Source organism: Pyrgilauda ruficollis, unplaced genomic scaffold (assembly GCF_017590135.1).
Source record: "Pyrgilauda ruficollis isolate IOZ18807 unplaced genomic scaffold, ASM1759013v1 scaffold37, whole genome shotgun sequence".
Taxonomy (NCBI): Eukaryota; Metazoa; Chordata; class Aves; order Passeriformes; family Passeridae; genus Pyrgilauda; species Pyrgilauda ruficollis.
In genome coordinates, this window is record NW_024525156.1 from 5542896 (window position 1) to 5564993 (window position 22098).

General features: G+C 36.2%; 1 protein-coding gene across 1 annotated transcript in view; it reads right to left on the bottom strand.

Moving 5' to 3' along the window:
* SEMA5A (semaphorin 5A) overlaps positions 1-22098 on the bottom strand; it is a 319180-nt gene that overhangs the window by 134863 nt on the left and 162219 nt on the right. Inside the window, exons 6-8 of the mRNA XM_041475880.1 lie at positions 11159-11221; positions 5276-5374; positions 3916-4129 (exon numbers count right to left, since the gene is read on the bottom strand). Coding sequence (XP_041331814.1) covers positions 3916-4129; positions 5276-5374; positions 11159-11221 — 376 coding nt within the window. The remainder of the gene's footprint in view (positions 1-3915; positions 4130-5275; positions 5375-11158; positions 11222-22098) is intronic.

Genomic DNA, 22098 nt, shown 5'->3' on the forward strand with positions numbered 1-22098 from the left:
ACATTCCAGCAACAATTTGCCCTTTACTGGCCTGAGCGGCTGGCTGAAGCTCAGGGTCTTGCTGACTGCTTTGGTCAGGAGAAGAAATCAGTGTCTGCTGATTTCTGCTTTAGACATAACCCTCAGTGTGTGCTCTATCACCTCAAATTGCTTCTCTTAAGCACGGAAACACCTGAACATAGATTCAGAGAAAGAGAGCGTACACAGCAGAACAGGACACCTTGCAGAATAAACTGCTGGTAAGCAGTCTTTCCACTTTCTTCATCTGTTTGTGCATATATACATATTCATGTGAGTAACTTCAGGCATTACATTTTCCTTTACATGGGAAAGGAGATGGCCAAAATATGATCTCATGGGAAGGAGAGTTTGGTTCTCTATTTCACATTTGCAGGTTTACTGTCCTGCAGCCAGCAGGGCAGTGATCGTGTTCCCTATTGAGAGCAGTGACATAGGTGCAAAGTGCCAACAGGACTGGCAAGAGGATCACACAGGGGCTGTCTCTCCCTGCATTATCATTTAATAAATTCTTTGTGAGCAGGCCAACCCCTGATGAACTAAGGTGAGTGCTACTACAGTAGCCTGGTGCTTCAGTGGCATCTCATCGTGGAGATGAGCAGAATTTCTGCATGGTTACACCTGGTCAAAAAGCTGCTCACTGCCTTTGGGCCACCTCTAGTTGGTGTTCTCTATAGGAGCACCAGGAAGACAGAAATAGCATCCATGAACAGAACATAAATTTCTTTTCCTAGAAGCAGAGGGAAGTTCTGAAGTAATAAAAAAAAAAAGGATCTTATTTAGAGATATTCAAGAGCTGAATAATTACTACCGTAAATCTTACAAGAGACTAAGTTCAGTAAGTACCACCAGATGCTTCTTTCCTCCATCAATGAAGACAACATGACCCATGCACACTCTAAAATTTTCCAAAATAGGAAAACTTTAGGGAAGTGTGCAGACACCTGTAACATTTCGTGAATGGTTATTTCGGCCAATAACAATTTTCAAACCAGACAAAATTCAGGGAGTTAAATCCTGAAACCTGTTGCCTAGCAGGTGAACAATCAGTATGTTCAGAGAGCCTCAAAGATGGCTCCAGAGTAACTAGCTCCAGTCAGAAATAGGGTTTCTGTGTTGGCAGTGTTGCTGTGCTGTCTATCTAACTTTTTGGATTTGTGTCTGTTCAAAATCTTTGTGCTTCACATTAATTTACCTTTTCCCCTTCAGTTATCTTCTCTCAGCATACTTCTGTAGCTTAATTTAACACACACGCTGAATAATTAATACTTCTCACTGACCTAACCAACTCTTTGTCCCCCCAGATAACTGCATGTTGAGTGCATCAAGAAAATGGTAGTTCAGAAATGAAAGTTCCCTGATTTCTCCATAATCTTCCACAATTAAGCAATCATAATGATCATAATGATGCTCAGTGAATAGCTGCTAACTTATGTACTTGGCTGATGTGGACTGCTTCCAGGCCTATCAAGCCCCCAGTAGAAGGCAGGATCCAACAATAAGTATGTGAATATGGCTGAACCAGAACAAATGGGGAACTCCTGTCAAGAATATAAATGTATTTTATTGGTGAAATCTGTGATTCCAGAAGCTGAAATCACATCATGGTAATATGGCATCTCACCCAATCCACCTGAGACATCAGCTCCACTTTCTCCTCCCACACTGTACAACATAGTTCCTGTGATTACAGACCTTCTGACAAGTAAGATTAGGAACATATTTTCCCCTGTGATGAAGATTCAGAGCTTTTCAAGTCAAGATCCTGCACCAAAAGGTACAGTGAACACCAAGAACAGACTGCCTCAGCACCTCAGCATATAGGCACGTCTTTTTTGCCTGACTGATGGGATTGAAGATCTTCAAATACGCTGTGCTAGCCACTAAAATCCACAATGTCTTTATTGCATAGCAATAAAGCACAGAACAAGACAATCAGCTGTGTTTCAGAGTACAATCATCACCCCCAGAGATGATTTGATTTGGTCCAACATGATTCACAGAGCAGAAAATCTAAGTGAGAAAAAACAGGGTGCTTCCGAGGAAAACTTTGAATTGGAAACACTGATAGATGCATGCACATGAGCACCTCAAATGAGGCTGAATTACAGTAACTGTGAGCTACTGATGCGTAACAGATATTGACTACGGAGCTTCCATTCCTGTCGATGCCTTACTTTTCTTGCAGGATTATCGATCTGTGTTACTTTCTCAGTGAAAGCAGCAAAATCTTCCCTTCAATCCAAGCACTGAAAAACTAATGTAGTTTCTTGGCACTGAATCATAAAAGCACGCAAATTGACATAAAAGTAGATGAATCCCCAAGTCAAGCAGATGAATCCCTCACTCCTAGCTAGCCCAGAAAATAATAACTCCTCCTTTTAATATAGTTGACTGGGCTGCTTTCAGTCTTTTATTGGACTCACTTTATCTGGCTCCAATTACAAAATTCATCTTGTTCTTCCTCCCCAAAGATAAAAGCTACAGTTTCCTGTAACTTAATTATAAACAGTTTTGAGTCAGAAGAATGAACTCTAATGGAGAATGCATAAGTACATCTGAAGCTTTTAATAGACAAAATGTGAATACAGTGAATATGATTAATTAGAGAAACCTAGAGAGAATTTTAGCATGCCTTTGGCATAAAAATATCCAGTTAAGCTGCAAATTCTGTGTGAAAACTTTTTCCCCTTTGACAAAAGCACGCAGGTGTGGCACAGCAATTAGTTCCAATACCAAGTTGAGTGGACAAAGGGTGCCTGACCAGGGATATACATACAATGACTTCATTTTTTCCCTCACTTCTTTTGCACTGCTATAATTGTTACGTTGCACACAATTTAGGACTTTTTTTGTTGTTGATAATTAACATTCTAAAATCATCCAGCCTTTAGAAAAGGTCACAAATTTCTGCGAGCTATCTCTGATGGGTTCATTGTTCAAATAAAATATACCAGTCGTATACCACAATTCAGCATTCACATTATATGAGAAGGGATATTTTCAAAATAAAATCTGTTTCTTGCAGCTGACCAAATGTTCTGAAGCTAGAAGGATTTATATTTATATTTAATTTCCAACATGAGACTAATCCCATCATAACATGAAAAGTACTGTAGGAATAGTGACTGTTGTGTCACAAAACATGCATTATGATTTTTTTTTTTTTCTTCTGGAACAGGCATGGAAAAACTATAATATACATAATTTCACACTTTATGTTTAATAATACTTTTCATTTTAGAAGAATCTGCTTCCTTTTTTTTTGTAGTAAACAAAATGGCAATTCGGTCTGTCACATCTCAGGAATTCCTGCCTGTTTGCAGCTTCTCCCAGCTGAAAACCCTCATCATGTGATTAAAATCCATAAAACAAAATTGACTGCTAAACACAAATTTACAATATGTTTTGTAAACTATTCCCTGTCCTATAGCTATAGCAAGTGTCAAAAATGTCAGCCTGCCATGTAAGCAGCTTGAAAGCCGAACTTTTTCCACTTGTCAAGGCTGGGACCTGCAGGGAAAGCCAGGAGAATTCAGTCCATCCTAAACTGTTTATCTTCTGCCTTGGGCTTTTGAGGGACTCAGAAAAGAATGCTCAATGCAAGCTGCTGCTTAAAGCTGACTCAGCTTTGCCATGTAAGAGCACTGTATGTGCATCTCATCCCTGTGCCTGCAAAAATGACATGTATTTAAGGGCACATCTACAAGCTTCAGCTATATCAACTAAATTCCATAGTACTTATACTAGTAACATACTATATAAAAAAAGCAAATAACTTTAAAGCAAAATAAGCAATATTCCAAAAACATTCATATTCTCAGAATGGAATTTCAATACCATGAATATGATGAACATGAGTTGAAAAGATGAGTCTCACAGTCCATCAGCACTCACCATTCAGCCACTTGGAGTTGTACTGGGCAGTTCGGAGAGGAGGAAGGGCCCCCAGGCTTCGATAAATAGCAGGATCCCTTCCTGGAAAATCCATGGCTGTAGCAGCATATAATTCTCCACTGGAAGTGAGAAGAGCAGTGGAATTGTGCTGGGGACTGTAGGGACAACGAGCCATGCCACTGATTTGGTCATGTATCTCTGTCAAGTTGCTTAACTGTAAAAGAATTAGAAAAAGGGATTAAAATCACCTGAAAATTACCGTTTCAGCCAAGCTGCATCAATCTGAGCAAAATCCTGTGACGAACACCTGTTATCTACTTTTATTTTTTGTGTAGCCAAGCTCTACATCAATTTGAAATTGCCTTTTATAGAAAGTCTTATTGTAATGTTGTCAGATCTCACTTTTGCCATTTTCATATGTATGTATGATTTTGATATGTAAAGTATACATGTCAGCATTATCCACCATGCCTAAATGTTTTCTATTAGAAGGGGCTCAAAAATTTGTTACCTCTGCAAAGACTGTTATTATGAAAAATAAAACCAAACCTGATAGCCAGAATCAATACAACATCCACCACAGCAGACAACAACTACAAAAAAAATCTATTTGTTTTGTTGGTGTGTTTTAGGAAAAAATCTCATATGAAAAATGAGAGTAAGAAAAAAAGCTTTCCAACTCAGCAGAACAAGTCTGATTTAGTAGCCCAAATACTTTCAGCCATAAACCACAGCATGATGTTAATATGCTATTTGAAAATAAAGGTGCAATGGATTTAAATATAATAAATCTGTCAATGAGTTTTTTAGTAATACAGCTGTTCTTTGTATTTAAATGATTCTACCCTCCTGAAACAAATAGGCAGCCTAGTCCTAACAGTGACATTTTTATACTTACTATGACAATTACTGATGCTACAATTAGGCTTTTTTTGAACACAGAATGACAGATCTCAGTCAAGATTTCTCATTCTCACCAGTCATAAATTGCTAATACAGGTACTCTCATGTCTCCAGAACTACACACACACAGTATGCAGCTACATAACCACATTTGATAACTAAACCCATTGATGCCAACCAAACCTGACAGAGGCAGAAGTCTTATAAACACATAAGGTTCATAAAAATTGGCATGTAGGAGGAACTACTTTTCCTCCCACAGCTGAGGAAAAGAATGCAAAAAAGAGATTGGTTAGGTCTCCTATTTGGCCTGCCAGCAGCTAAATCAGCCTTTTACAAATCAGCTCACTCATCAATACCCAAACAGCCAGTTCTCAGCCACAACATGCTCTGCATTTTAACCTGCTGGCTCAGAACAGGGACTCCAGCTTGTGGGATAAAATGTTTTAACTCTTACTGTGCGGTTGGTGCAGATTGGAGTGAAAGCGTTGGTTCCACAGGTAAAGAGATGGTTGCCTCCAACAAGAAGCACTCGAATATAGTTCTGGCATTCCTCCTGCCACACAGAAAAGAAATAATATATTCAGGGATACTGCAGAGTACAGAGGAGATTAATAACACTTTGCTTTCCATGGTTATTTATCCACACAGAAAAGTTTTAGGTAAACAAGGCTTAAGCACACCTCAGTTAGCAATTACAATATGCACAGATTTCTCATTCACACACATGCACCCATCAACCTTTCTGAAAAGTTCTTAATAGGATAACAATAAACCTCTCTAGTACTGAAGATTTCCTCTCAGGATATATTTCAAAGACTTAGCTAAATTTTGAACTGATAGTTCAGATTGATGATCTGATAAATGCTGAGTTAAATAATACAGTACTGTTTCAGAAGATCAGATGTTGACTTTAAAAACGGATTAGGCCAAGAAAGGAAGTTGTGAGGAAAACGGGAAAGAACAGGTTGTCAGTAACAAAAATATAGTGAGACTAGTAAAAATAAAATTCTTGGGATGTTCTGATGTGAATTTGTTACCAGGAATTTCATAATTTACCCTATTTGTTTTATTAGAAGCATCTCATTTCCTGTAAATTCAAAGTTTCTCAAAAATTTCATTACCATAATACAAAGATGCTCACCCTGAGGAATAATTTGACATGTTTTTTACCTCTTTAGGATGGGTGATGGCTTTGTGATGTTCACATCTCTCATTTCAGAAGCGAGAAATCAACAGCCATTTCTACTGTTAATTCAAACAGAAAGCTTTGTCCTGCAATACTAAAAATCTCCCAGAAGTGTATGAGAAAAAATTCAAACACTTCTCTTGAAAAAAATCAATGCCCATATCCAATAAAATGATCAACAATATGTTTGGAGAAAATAAAGTTTCCTGGAAACTTACATTTGAATGCTCTCTAGCATTCACAACAAGATCGTCTCATAAAAAGTCTGAAAAAAACCTTGTGAAAATACAGTTACGCAATTCTAGCCGATATTAAGTGAAATCATGTAGGTAAATCCATACAAGAGTAATAGCATAGAAGTCCCATTATCTGGCCTACAGTTTTATTAAATGGATTGCTTGTTTATCTTGAAAATAGACTCTCATCCTGGAAGACAACAAATATAATCTTAAATAAATTGAACAGGCACAAAATAGACTGCAAAAGAAGATGGGGAAAATACTTTAAAGGTCTCTGAGAAAACTTTTACAATTTATCTTCTATACCTTTCCACATAAAAGTCAAGTTAAAAATAAACTCAAAAAAATCCTGTAAAATCTCAGGAAAGAAACTACCTCTTGGAAAAAAATATCTCTCATATTTTGACCCACATTTGCATTAGTTTCTTGTGAAAAATAGCTTTTAAATACTTCTCTTTGAGTCTTTAAGGGCAAGGGACAAATATCTTAGAAATAAGATTTGATTCCTATTTGGTAAAAAATACAAAGTTTTTATATTGAACTTTATGAAACTGTTGTCTTAATATTCTTTAAACCACAATGAAACTAATACACAGCCATATAACTGAGTTGGGCAATGCAACAAGACATTAAAAAAGTAGTTATTTCACAACTTGGCATTGTTAGTAGTTTTGGCAGTTTCCTTATCAGACTGCTTTAACTCCATCACTAAAAAAAAAAAAAAATTAGAAGGTAACTTTTTGGGGGATGGGTTTTTGTTTTTTTCATTGGAAGATTGCTCAAGAAGGTTCACAGAATGTAAAACAGTAATTTATTCATTGGTCTATTTCCATTCTGCCCTTTGCAACAAGGCATGGAATGTACGTGTAGGAAAAATATGTGGGTTCTGACATTACAACCCATCCAACCTCTCCTCTTCATGTTCCAGATCTCCCTAAAATAGTGTCATTTCCAAATTACTTGCACACTGATCACCCACTCATTTTGTTCAAAAATAATGCTAATTTCTTAAACTCTAACATTCTTGGGAGTCACAAGATTCCTTCTTTAATGTTCCCAAGTCTGGTGCCAACCAGACAACAATCCATGTTGCAACAGGGCAAATAAGACATCTCATATGGAATTCTTGTTGGGACCACAGTGCAAAAAATGGAAAATTAAATAATAACTTAGCTACTTTGTTAATTTGAAAAAAATATCCACATTAATGCAAAAGAAAATTTTAAAAAATTGGTCGTGAATAAAACTATCACCACCCAAAAGCATACTGAAAATGGACTTCACTATATGGTCATTGAAATTGTTCAGAGATACTTTTCTAGCTCTGAAGTCAAGTTTGACTGTACTGCTTCACTTCTGACGCATGCAAAAATGAGATGTATGTTCTAGAAGTGGCAAAGGACTTCAAATCAAAGGACATTTTAGGTTGGAGGTGGTGTTAGGTTTGGTAGCCATCTTTTATGTAGTCTTACTCTCCAATTTATCTCAAACTCTACGTCGTATACTTTCCTATTTGCCTACAAAAATATATCTGAAATAAAGAAATACATTTAGAAAGTAATTTCTACTTTTGTATAAGCATATCTGAAACAAAATATGACTATTAAAAACAATTCAGCTGCCAAGCAGGCTGGGTCGTTACTTAAGACTACCTTGACAATCCAAAGTCAATCTGACTGCAAGATAATTATCCTCTGGCAGCAATATTTCTTGTATAGGTTAACATTTTAAACATACCTGCATTTAATTTTTAAATACTTTTATTGAAGGTTCAGATACTAACACATCCAGCCATTAGAATCTTAAATAAGCAAGAGACGGGACTTCATTTCAATTAGCATTATTATTTTTAACCTCTCATTGGTTTGGCATTCTCAACAAGTGCACTTATATTTTTTCTTTCTAACATTCCCTACCACAATTGTCCGTATGAATAGGCAAATTTATTCTCTTAATCTTGTCTGGTGTTTTAGATTTTTACAAGCTAATGCATGCTGGCCACAAGGACATAATTTTGCATGGCTCACTCTTGGAGCCACTAGCTATTTTAGGCAAAAGCCTAAATTGGTAGATAAATATCTGAAGTCTGAGTAACAAACATCAGCCTTCAAAAGTCAAGTGTGCATTACACTGTCAAATGTGACAGATGTCCCTATATATTTTCCCCCTCAGCTCTTTTCCCTCCTTGGCTTCTAAAGCATAAACCTTAGAACAACTGGTAACAGCCTCAGGCAAAAATTCCGTGCAGCTTCTTTCTCAAGAACAAAAAAAGAGTCCTGTTTCTGTGACCATTATCTCAAAACTACTTGAGTTGCTTCAGAGTTCAAAGCTCCATCATTTGAAGTGACTTTCAAGCAACGAGTTCAGGTTTTGCCACCTGAACTTATTGCCCTCGTGTTGCTCTGTGGTCAGCAGAGCTTCTAGAGAAATCAGGATCTGAATGAATAACCTACCCACAGCCATCCCTGAAATCCTCATCTCTCCTTTGCCACAGTCTGGGCTGCCCTTAACATTTTTACTCCAGTCGTTCCTGTGTCTTCCTACAGTTACATGGGTCTGCCCTGAAACCTGAATTCACCTGAGAGATGTTACAGAAATGCAACCCCCAGCAACTCTGCAATTTGGGCTGCATCTATTTAGACAACAGGCAAGTAATCAAGTTTTTCTGATAACAGTAACTGGAATCATGTTTGCAGAGATTTCCTATGAAGAGGGACAATGCAGGACTGGAATGAATTCCTCCTGATCTGATAACTCCCAGTTTCTCAAAGGGAAGGATCTGTATGCATCTCCTTCTACAGAGAATATAGTCACCTCGCTTTAGTCTTGGAAATAAGGCAATAAAAGACAAACATAATTTTGCTATCCTTTCTCTGGTCATAAATTCATCTTTAATTTTAACCTTGACCACATCAGTGAAATCAGAAGAGTCGTGAAAAGTTCAAAAAGACAGTTGTAGTTCCAGCTGGGTAGGTTTTCTCAGGCAGTATCTCTGCATTCTCCAGCAACTCTCATATGAAACTTTCAGGCCACAAATTTTGCACACCAAAAAAAAAAAAAAAAAAAAAAAAAAAGCCCAAAAAAACCCCCAACCCAAATGGTAACAATAAGAAAATAAGAAGAGAAGTATTTATTCCCAGGATTTCTTTTGAATGTAATGAAGCATAAAGACTAAACCCCTCTTCTAGACTGTGAATGAGGAACATGGCTATGGGTACAAATGAAATCTTTAGACAAATAATAATAATACCAATAAACAATCAGAGAGGTCATTATTTAAATCACATATATACCATTTTACAGCAACAGCTTAACTTCCGATCATCATCTCTTCAAAAGGGTGTGATGAGCATAAATGAAACTCTGCATGAATGAAAAACTACACTAAGGCCCATTTTGAAATGTGTATCACCAGTGTTGTGTATTTCTCCTAACAAAATTATTTAGTAACAACAGATGCTTTACACTGTTGAATCAAATGTGTGGTAACAGTGTTGTCAACATATTATTCCAAAGTACACTGCTATAGCCTCGAATTTATAATTACTTCCATCCATCATGTTAGATCACAGTCACTGCACTATGACTTTCAGACAAGTTGAATGCTATTCTCACAGCCTTAAACTTGGAAAATCACTGTGAAGCAAAGCCATATATGTTTAGTTACAAATAGCATTCCTACCAGAATAGTTTCTACTGTATATGCCCCTTGATCAACACATTGTGACATCCGCTATTGATGCTTGAGCATATTCCCTTACTTCCAAGTGTTGTCATATGAAAGCTAAGGGGAAAGACTTGAGTGATATATTACATATTGAAGCATAAATTTTCTAGGGAAAAATAACAACCTAGCAAATTAAACATTCCTTAAAATATGAAGTTCCAAAAGTCCTTTCTTTTCTATACCTCACAGTGTAACATGGCTCTGCTTCAGAAGTGAGGCCATTCTTCCTCGTTTATCTCAGAAACACAATCATATATTGCAATTTTATTTTGCAGCACTTAGCAAAAAATGAGCTGGAAATTCACTGTTTAATAGGAGAAATTTAAGTCAGTGATTAGCTAACTATGCAGAAGAGATTCCTCCTCTACTAGGTGACAGAGCTGTTGGAATATGTTTTTGAAGCTTGGGATTTTTTGAGTTTTGCACAACAATAATGTATGCAACACATTCTGCTGAATAAAAGTGTGCTCTTTTGCACTTATCACTCTTGATGTGTTCTCCCTTCATGTTATAGTTGAATTAACTTTAATCACTAAACAGTATAAAATTAAAAACATAGATTGCATGCAATTCTAATTGCTTTTATAATTAATTTGATAACTACCTTCAGGTTGGCACAGCCAAAGGTTCAATCTTAGCATTACATTTTCCTGTACTGAATAATAGATACTGCAATTGGCCAGATAAAGAATTGGTTTTAAGTACAAAAATACATCAGGTTCAATGTCCAAGAAGTTAGCGCATTTATTATTATTTTCTTCATAGTACCAGTAGATAGGAAATAAAAAAAAGTTAATAAAATTGCATCTTAAACACGGGGATATAAACTGAGAATTTTACAAAGTAATTCCACAGTTATTCAGGATTTACAGCACAGAAAATGAAGCGAGAATACAGTTCACTATATATGACATGCATATGCTTGACCTCAGTGTCAAAACAGTAAATTGTTGAAAGCTAAAATTCATGGCCATTTCAGACAGGATTCACATGAATCTCTCTCAGCCCATGCTCCCTATGTTCTTTTTTATTTCTTTGCTTACACATCAGTGGCAGACTCTTCTCCTATGTCTCTCCTCAGAAAGGGACACAGCAAAAAGGCATAAGGTAGGGATTTATACACTGACTTACATCTGCTATTAACATAATATTTTTATTAAAGCAGAACAGCTGTCTCGTGCTTACCTTTGATTTGCCTTTACTGTAACAGGCTCTTTTCGTGGCTTCGTCACATTGCCACTCCACTGCCTGCAAGCAAAAGGAATTTGTTAGAAATGCAGGTAACCCAGAAATGTAAGCCTCTGAGCTCTCTAAGCCCATGTTTGTGTTATGTGCTTCAGAGATACTGATGATTAGCTGTGGATGATCCTATCTATAATAATATATCTATAATAAATGCCTCTGAATAGTTTTCTCCCTAGAAATGTAGTTTTGCTGTTGAAGGTTTTTCATTATTTTAATCCAAAAGGAAGCTGGCCAACATCATGATTCACTGTACCAATCACTACAGCAGAAACAACCACACTTACATTTGATACTATTTAGCCTTTTCTTGTTCTTTTTGTGAGTTTTATGAGGGTAAGCAGATAGAGGAACACACAGAAAGGCTGAGCCTCTTTCTCCAACAGAATTGGGCTACATCACCACAGCATCTGAGGTCAGCTCTGCTGAGAAATCTTGCTCAGTGGGAAAGCATGCCCTACTGCACTTTTTGAAGTATTTATCTCAAGCATCAAGTGGAGATTTTAGTCTCTAAAGGTATGACTGCAGCACTAATCCGAAGCACTAAAACATCCATTCAGAGAAAGAAGCAATGGGCAGAGACATACAAGACAACAGTGAAACAGTGCACTGCAAAGCAGAAGCAATTTATCCTCATTTTTTTGAGCTGTATCACTGCTTCAACAGATGGACTGTAACGCCTAGTCTGCATTACTGCCATTTCACTGTATGAGTTAATTCCAGTTATTTCCATATCTAACATTCAGCAGCTATGACTTACAAACTATGCTGTTCAGTGGAGCAGGTTGCATGCTCGGTGTTAATGTGCCAATACATGTACATATTTGAATGCCTGTATATGCTTGTGTAGTCAAAGTGCATTTTAAATTAGGCTGCATTCTTTCACCTCAACTGTGCACATCCATATGTTCCTTAGATAAAAATGCCACAAAGCACATTTTATCAAGAAGAATTGAGATTTCTGAAGCAACCACTGATGCCCAATTACTGAAACCACAGCCTTTTCATTTTTATTTACAAGGAAATAATGAAAGATCATTTATCCAGACATAATATAGAAAATGTTTTTTACCTGTCTTTTAATGGAGACTGTATTAATAGCAAGCAGACTCTCTAATTAATAATAGGGTGAAAGCCTGTTTAAATTAAGGAGGAAAATGCCTTCAGAGTATTTGTGTTTCAACAAGCCCAAGAATGAGCGTTTTTCACTTCAAGAAAAAAAACCAAACTACTTGTGAAAACTAATGTAATTACTTCTCTTCCTCCATCGTAAACATCCCTATTTACAGCATTTGCTTTTGCAATGCTAAGTGAGTATGGTATACAGGAGAATATATTGAAAACTTCTGGAAGAATCCACTTGCGAATGACCCTAGAATTTATAACAAAGTGTATCTAGCAGCAAGAAAGAAATCTCACACTGAGTTAGATAAAAAAGCAGCAATGACCTAACTCTTTTGACTCGGTAATGCAAAAAGCAATTCACATCCATAACAGAGATCGTAGGACGACCAGCTGAATTCCTGACCAATCCATTAGGACACACTGAACTTCCATGTTCTATGGCACTAGATACAAGTGCTGAATATGTTATCTCAGAACAACACAAAAAATTTCAAATGCCTGGAGAACCACAAGAGTTAGTTACCAGAAGAAGGTCAGAGTAGAATGAGAGTGAAATATGGGTACTTAAAAGGAAGGTTGGAAGGAAAGTTCTTGCCAAAACTGAACTGAGAAAAACACATTGGCACAAACAGAAGGAAAAAGATTGCATTAAATACGAAATGTTTATCAGTAAATCAATTTTCAATGACAAATTGATTTCAATTGACAAAATTTCAATGACAAAAAGCTTTCAATTGGCTCTAAGTCCACAGTAAAAGTAATTTAAAGGAGAAGGATGTGAAATATTAAAACATTATGTAATATTTCTGGACATCATAGTTAACAGCACATACAAGAACTAAAAGAGCACAAACTCTACAACGAGATATAAATATATTTGCTTGCAAGTTAACCAAATGGCCAAATCTCTGGGAAAGCCCTATTCATGAAAACATCTGCTAAAAAGGAGTAATACTGTGTGCACAAGAAATAAATGCAGACACACTGGTGACAAAGCTAAGTCCCATCTTTGAATCAAAGGGTACTCATAGTCCTAATGCACTTGGTTCCACTGCTAGAAGAGATAATAATAGAGGAGCCTGCAAATGAAATACAGAACAAAGGCATCTGAAGAGATCTGAGTAGTTCAATCTGTTGTACTTTGGTCCCTAAGGCTCCCACACAGTTCAGTAATGCAGGCAAACATTTCTATATAGAACTTGCTTTCTTTTTACCTTCTAATATTCAGGAAATTCCAGGGAATTTCCCATTAAATGGAAATTTAAATATTCAATACAGTATAAAGCTTCTATACAGGAGGAAGACAGGTAGAAAACTCTTTGAGATAAACATCATTTCAATGTGGGAAAAAAACACGAGAAAAATGCGTCCTGAATTTTCAGCACACAAAGGCAAAACAAAATGTCCCAACAGAATAATAACAATGTGGGTTTTGTCATTAGAAGATTATGACTTGAAAATTGTCACTGTGAAAGACCAGATGGACATATAAGGATTGCATTATTCTAGAAAGCAAGTGCAAACCCACGTTTACATATATTACTGTTATCCACTGCTTCCCTTTAATTGACATATTTTTCTGCTTAATACTGATTGAGGACATTTCCATTAAGTTCAGAGGAGTGCAGATATGACATGCAAACCACTTTGGATATTTAATTCACTACAAAGATCTATACAGCTGAGGTTTATTCTATTATGATTTTTTTTTTTTTCTTAACAAGAACCTTCAATTTTCACATTCAAATTACAACCTGCAGCATTCAGAGTGCTGGTTTTAATTAATGTTATAATTCTACTTAAGCTGGCAACAAAGTTCATTGAACCAAATTACAGACACTCAGGTTTGTTCTCTCTGGGGAAAGAGTAAACAGGGATTTGAAAGTCAGTGTCAAAATAAGAGATAAGAGAAGGACAGGTTATACACAGCTACTACTACACGTCTCTACAAAGAATAGGTTAAGAAGGAGGGTTTAAGGCAGCACACCAGTCTGTTTCTGATAGCAAGCTGACAATATTTACAATGGCATGGCTTTTATAAATCCTATGATCAATATGGTCTTTCAAGCATCTCTATAAATTTAATGACTTGACTTAGCGTGCTCCTACTTTCCCAATCTCTTTCATAAATACATTCTCTTATACATAAATAAACCTTAATTATGTAACACAGTGAGATTTTTAATGCTGTTAAAGCCAACGTGAGCAACTCTAAAGACTGCACTTGAAAGAAACGACTTGAACTTAACCTAGTGTACTCGGATGAGGTTGTCACAGTTCACTTTTGAACACATATTGGTTTTTAGGTTAAAAAAATGCATGAACCACAAAGGTCTATACAGATTTGACAAAAAATCAGACTGAACAAAACCAAGGCTTTGGTGCACACTGTAAGCTTGAACTCAAGTTTCAAACTGATGGCAGACAGCTTTCTGAAAAGCCTCAGTTGTAAATGACTGTCTAAGTGTTTTGAACATTGATGTTTGTAAAGAACTTCAAAACTTGAGATGAAATCTCTCCTGGCATTTTCAAGGGGTAGTAGGATGAGAGAAATTCCAGCCAGTGAAGAAAGAAAATTACAACTTAAGAATATTTAATTAAATTATTATTTTCAAAATGAAGAAAAATGTGCATTCAACAGCCATGTATGTTAAGTTAAAAATTATATTCTTGAAATTAATAATATTCTTTGGAACAACAGATATATTTTAGTAACTTCTCTGGATGAACAGTAAGAGTCTCGCTTAGAAGTTAAACTATTGTTAACTTCAGCAAGTTAAACTAAATAATTGCAAAGAAATTAACCCCAACAAAAACTGAAAGATGATCTCTAATTTAAACTGATTTATCCAAACACCTTTGAAGAATATTAAAAGAGGAACACGGAAAGTGTAGAAACAGTAAATAAAGTTCATAGAAGTAACTGTCAAGGGATTCTCTTACATGCCCAACATGCAGCAACAAAGGAAGTCCCCAGGCAAGACATCTGGAGGTCCCTTCCGACCTAAATTATCACATGATTTTCCAGAAAAATACAAAATATAACAGGAAAAAAAAATCAGAGCCCTACATACTTAACTTTATACGTGGCCCCTTTCTATAATTCTAACTTTAATTAGTAAACGTAGACAGGAAATTTGAGATTTGAACACAGTTATTAAAGGACTGGCCAATTAGAATTATTTAAGTGAGAGATGTATTAGTTTTACGGACAGGGCAACAAAAAACGTGTGACTTCACCTACAGTGAAATCTGCACACATAACTGAGTACAATCAGACCTCCTGGGAGAATTGTGCTCCTGTAGCTACACAGATTTTCAAAACATATACAGGTAGACAGCTATGCTTTCATATATATGTTTATATATGAACTTGGAAATGTAGAAACAGAATGTACTATTACATTTCACAGAGAAAGAAGTTAATTAGTCAAGAACCAAGAAATGAACAGAACACTATTCCAGACAGATGGTCCAGCACTTCTTAGGCAGATGGCTCTGCTAATTAGATACTGGCAAAAATAACATTAAAGGAGATGGTTTAATTACACAATGCCAAAAAATAACAAGTATATGATATTTTCTTTTTTTTTTTTTTCTTTTTTTCACTGTCTGCTTGCTTTCATCTCTTGTATCATGTATTTAAACAATACTCTGGGGACATGGGGTGTAATGGCAACAACCATAATAATATATGTCAACAAACGTGAGCAATATTGCCTTACTGTTCACATCAAGTCCAGCAATGGAATGGCTTCAAAATGTTTTGACTTGTTTGGCAAGGGTGTCCTACAGCCTGCCTAATTAGCTCTGGATGCTGGATTCCAAAAGCTCAATTTAAAGAGGCCATAAAGAAAGCATCAGGATCATAAACCCAAAGAAAGAATGTAGCCACAGAGCAGCACACCAGCAAGACATTAGCAGCAAATTAGCAGCCGCAGAGTTAGTGGTGGTTTTGATGGTTACCAGAAGTTTAAAGGCATGCTTTGGTATAATGACATCCTTGCTTCCAGCAAATATGCAAAGCCACTTAGGGAAGATTTATACCTGTCTCTACTTCACAGGAACCATTTTCCTTGCTTTCCACAAGTCATGACCCCTCATCCTTGCAGACATTGCTGCTGGAGCTGCCTATCTTGCCAATAGGCTTCTGACAAATATCTTAGGAAACTATCATGCTCTAAATTAAAAACAAGAGTAAGTTATTAAAAAGGGGCTTCCTTTTAACATAGCTTCCCCTTCTCGTTCACAAGAAAAGAGGAAAAGCTGGTTTCTGAGGATTAAGGCATCCTGGTTAGGCTTTCACATGAAGTGATAGGCCAGGAGCTCATAAAAGAAGTCCAGCACCATATGGACAACTGTACTAATTGGCTACAGTCACTGGATTATTTTGCCTCCAAGTTTTTTTTTGCCACATGTAACAGCCAATTTTCCTGGGAATAACATCAAGTGTGTTTTCATTTGTTCAGAATCAGCTTTTACTGTTCATCCACAGTTAAAAAATTACAATTTCTTATAAAGTAAGCACTGCAAAACGTATGGAAATAAACATAAAATCATGCTTGAATTTTCCAGGCTTTGGAATTCAGTTAGAACTCAGATCCCCCGATAGATATATAATTCTGTACTTAAACCAAGTAATATCTAAAGCTTTATATGGCTTCAAGGAGCTGATGTCAACTTAATTTTATTCCAAATATACTAGCCTGAAGTATATAAAAAAGTGAGAAGTACATACGCTGCCAATTCATGAAGCAGCCAAAATTTTAATCATCTGATTCACTGATTATGCAAATAAACAGTTGTTGAAAAATTTCAGAGCTAATATGATAAAAGAAAAAAAATTAACCATATTAGAGAAGAATTCAGAGTTACTAAGATTTTCACGAACCCTCAATGTTGGGCCATTCCACTGACTTGAATGACACAGGACTGAACTATCACAAATGCCAGCTACCCATCCACCTGTGCATTCCCCTCTTTGTCTTCTGCAAGGATTTTTAAACGTCACAAAATATCCACTCACTTTACACTTAACAGACACAGTTTTAGAGAGGAAAATGAAGTTCCAAACCTACAAGCTAGCAACTCAAAACTTGAATGTGTTTGGGAAAAGGATTTTCAATCCTGCTCCCAGAGAGTTATTAAAAAAACCCCAAAACTGTTGCACTGTGACTTTCAAAGTTTTTATTGTTCCAATCTGGTATTTTGAGGCTTTTACAGTTTTTATGGACATTTAAAAATTGAATGCAGGATTGTGCTGAAGGGGTAAAACAACAAAACGTTCTTGCACTACCAAACTTGGCAGCCATTCAGCAGGTAGGAATGAGATTTCACAACACATCTTTAATGCACATTCTGAAATTATACTACATGTAGTAAATTTAATGTTTTGAATAAATTACATATGAATTCTTTAAGATTTAACATCTGTGTTACCACATTGAGTTTCGATGTGTTTCCTGGTAGGTTTTTTTTGCAAATAAGATTGATTTTAGTAAGCTCCAAGACACTTTGAAAGCAACTTCTTGATTTATGTTACTTTTTTTACTAATAGTGTTTTAAACTTTTAGGTCTTGATATGTCAGGATTCTCTTTATTCCAATGAAATGAAAGGAATTTCAATATAATTTCATACTTCTCAAGCCCTCAAGGTTAACAACAAAGTGGTGAGAAGAGTCTTCTGGTACTGGAGTGGCATAAAATGTTTGTTTGGACCTTGAGCACAGGCAAGCAGAAGTTGTTTGATTTTTTTTTCATTTTCCTGTACACCTGCTCATTGCTAATAAATTGCACAGAAATTTAAAGGAAGAGACAGCATTGGAATTGTGGGCAATCCTGCCCGATGCTGACTTGCTGATGAAGGCAGCCATGCTGATGTGAGGTGCCTAGCAATCACCACCCCTCAGCTTTCAGTCACAGGCAGCCAGGGAAGCCATGGCATTTCAGAGTGCTTCGTGCAAATCAAAATCCTTCCTGAAATAACTTCTGAAAGACACGGCCAACATACTACATCCCTCCCCCAGGATGTCAAAGATAGCTGCACTACAGCTTCCAGGTATGAGCTGAAAAAACCTCAGATGAACCTGAGAGATACACTGGAAAATAAAATTTATTAACACCTTCTAAGTCATACTAACTACAAAAAAATGTATTTCTGTACGTTTTCAGATAATTTTGTAAATAATGTCACATTGGAAAGAGAAAAACAGCTTCATCTCAATTTCAACTTGTCATTTTTACTTGTTTATTTAAATAGCTTTGTCATTAGACTTTAGGGATGACAGCCTTGATTCTGTCAACAGTAATACCCATCTACAGTTTTAGAGAAAATACTATACTTTACAACAACTGTTATCTACAATAACAAAAATATTTTTAAAAGTTAACTTAAAAACAATATCTCACAAGACAGCAAAGAAACAAAATCTGTTGAAGGAACTTCAAAATAAGTGCTTTTTCTATTAAATATACCAAAAAATTAGATAAGAAGATTTTGCATAGATGAAAGCACAGAGAAAGTAGAATTCTATTGACAGAAGAAATGTAAGAACCATCAACTCATATAGCTTGTCCAGTGAAAAGCTAGTGAAAAAAAAATACATGTTTCAACAGAAAAGAGACACAAATTCTACATCCTTCTCGTTAAGTTAATTGCCTAGAAATGTGATAGTGAAAATCAAGATTAAGTTTTCTTTTTCCCATTCAAGGATAACACATAAATATATAAGACCTCTAGAAAGTGGACTGGACAAAACTGAATCGAGTAAGAAAAAAACCAATAAAAATTTCCAAAGAGTTGGCAACACAGTTGATGATAGCACAATTGACATTTCACCACGGGAAAGATGGAATAAGGAAATTTGAATTTTTGTTATGTTTACTTTAAAATAATTGGCTTTAATTTGAAAAATGCTAAAATAACATGAGAAACAAAATAGCAAGGATATGGAGAAGAATAAAAAGTAGAGAGGCACATAAATGAGTGTCATCAAGATACAGATAATATCATGAGCTGTGGAGTTGGACAAAAGAACACCAGAAGGCTGAGAAAAATTCTCATTAGACATAAAATGCAAAAGATGCTTATTAAAATCAGAAATCTTGAACCTATAGCTAATAGGAAAATCATTGGAGTGTAACTGCACTGCTAAATTATACAGAAATCAAGGGTGAGAGAGACAAACAGGAGCCTCAGGACTAAGGAGGATATCTGCTCAGAACATGGAAATGTCTTCACGGGAACATCGTGTACTCCAACAGCAGTGGAAGGAGCAGTGGGAATCAGGGGGCCCGGAATCCAACTCTAAATCACAATTTCATCATGAAGATGTGAGATAACAGTGAGGCTATGAAAAAGCCTGAATCTCAGTGACCTTCCTTCTCATTCTGAGACAAGTGAACGGTCTGGAACAATGTCAATGGCACACAGAACTTTGCACCTCCAGGTTATATGCTGAGCATCATTCAAGTTATTAATTAGTGGAGTTCAGTGACATCTAGCAACCTTGTAGCAGTAACATTAAATGGGTGGCTGATTTCTATCCAATTTTTAAAAGACAAACATTCAAATCCAAACTGGCCACTTTCACACGAACAATGGAATGGCTGCTTAAACGGAAAACATACCCCTTTTACATATAAAGGTGTTTACCTCATTCAGCATTGACAAGGATCTTAGGAAAGCAGTCACTAAAACAATCATCATATATGAATAATTCATCTGCAACTTTTCCCCTCCTATTTCCCTCCCTGCTGACCTTGCAGACTTGTAGAAAACTACACAACTTTTAGATTCAGAGCCTTTCAAGTGCTGAGAAGAGTATCTCCTAAATTTCAGTAACACACAGAACTTTTAGTAAATATCTCACACAGGGAGGCCAACCAAAAAATTTATTTCTGAAACAGCTGCTTAATATTCTTCTACTCCTGTAGCCTCTTTTCCATATTTCTTGATTTAGAAACTCTTTGATTGCTGCATTAGAAGAACAATATTGTACTTCGGTATTTTTCTTCCTATGTCGCTGAAAGCTCAGTGGAAGTAACTATAAAAACATGATAAATAAAACTCATTCAACAGAATGCCCAGTGCAACTGGTAATGAAGCACTTCTATGCAGCCTTGGGGCTCTTATTTCCTTTTGCAGATATCATCAGCTTTCCCCCTTCAAATTACACCTTATTAACAACTGGTCCCCTGATGGGTATGTTATAGCTCTTATCTCTTTAACAGTGGTTTATATTGGAAGCTAGTTTATAATTATAAACAGAAAGCTACAAAATCTATTACTAGGAATTATTTCTTAAAAATTCTCCTGTGCTTTTTCTGCTGAAGATCTTTTGAAGTGAGTGCAGCAAATTCCAGAGCTTCTACTGGAGCAAAGCACTCCAAAATCAAAGCAAGTTTTGTCTAAGAAGAACAGCAGAAAGGCGAGAAATTGTAAACATTCTTAATATCCACTACAGAAAAGAGGGAGCCACACAGTAGTTTAGAATAGGAAATCCCCTTAGCATGTCTGAAACACTGAAGAACTTAAGAATTAGACCAGAGTCCACTCATTTTAGCTTTTACTGTGAACTGTGAAATGGGTTTGAAACTTAGATCAGGCTGTTCTGAGAGCACATCTACAAAACTGCAAAGACAAAGAAATTGAATTTTCTATGTCAACTGCAAGGCATATAAAAATGAATACATCTCAGTATTCTCAGGGGGCGGGGGGGGGGGGGTATGGAAATAAAGGACAATCTTTATTTCTGCTAAAAAAACCCAAGGAAAACCAGCTGACCAAAAAAAGCTGACCAAAAAAAGCCAACAACCAAAGTAAAAAGTAAAACAAAAATAATTTAAAAACCAAAACAAATGCCCCTCCCAAACAACAACAAAAAAATCCCAACACAACAATTATCTCTTTAACAGTGGTTTATATTGGAAGCTAGTTTATAATTATAAACAGAAAATCTATTACTAGGAATTATTTCTTAAAAATTCTCCTGTGCTTTTTCTGCTGAAGATCTTTTGAAGTGAGTGCAGCAAATTCCAGAGCTTCTACTGGAGCAAAGCACTCCAAAATCAAAGCAAGTTTTGTCTAAGAAGAACAGCAGAAAGGCGAGAAATTGTAAACATTCTTAATATCCACTACAGAAAAGAGGGAGCCACACAGTAGTTTAGAATAGGAAATCCCCTTAGCATGTCTGAAACACTGAAGAACTTAAGAATTAGACCAGAGTCCACTCATTTTAGCTTTTACTGTGAACTGTGAAATGGGTTTGAAACTTAGATCAGGCTGTTCTGAGAGCACATCTACAAAACTGCAAAGACAAAGAAATTGAATTTTCTATGTCAACTGCAAGGCATATAAAAATGAATATATCTCAGTATTCTCAGGGGGCGGGGGGGGGCGGGTATGGAAATAAAGGACAATCTTTATTTCTGCTAAAAAAACCCAAGGAAAACCAGCTGACCAAAAAAAGCTGACCAAAAAAAGCCAACAACCAAAGTAAAAAGTAAAACAAAAATAATTTAAAAACCAAAACAAATGCCCCTCCCAAACAACAACAAAAAAATCCCAACACAACAACAATCCACAAACAAAACAAAACAAAAAAATAGCTCAAAACCAATACAACAAAAACCTTGCTTACTCTGTATGGCAAGTAAAACCTGAGCAGGGACATCCTTTTGGCCCGGCTGTTAACTGTGACTTGAGAACCTACATAATCCTTTCCTCAAGTGCAATAGAAATTTCACACCAGCAATAT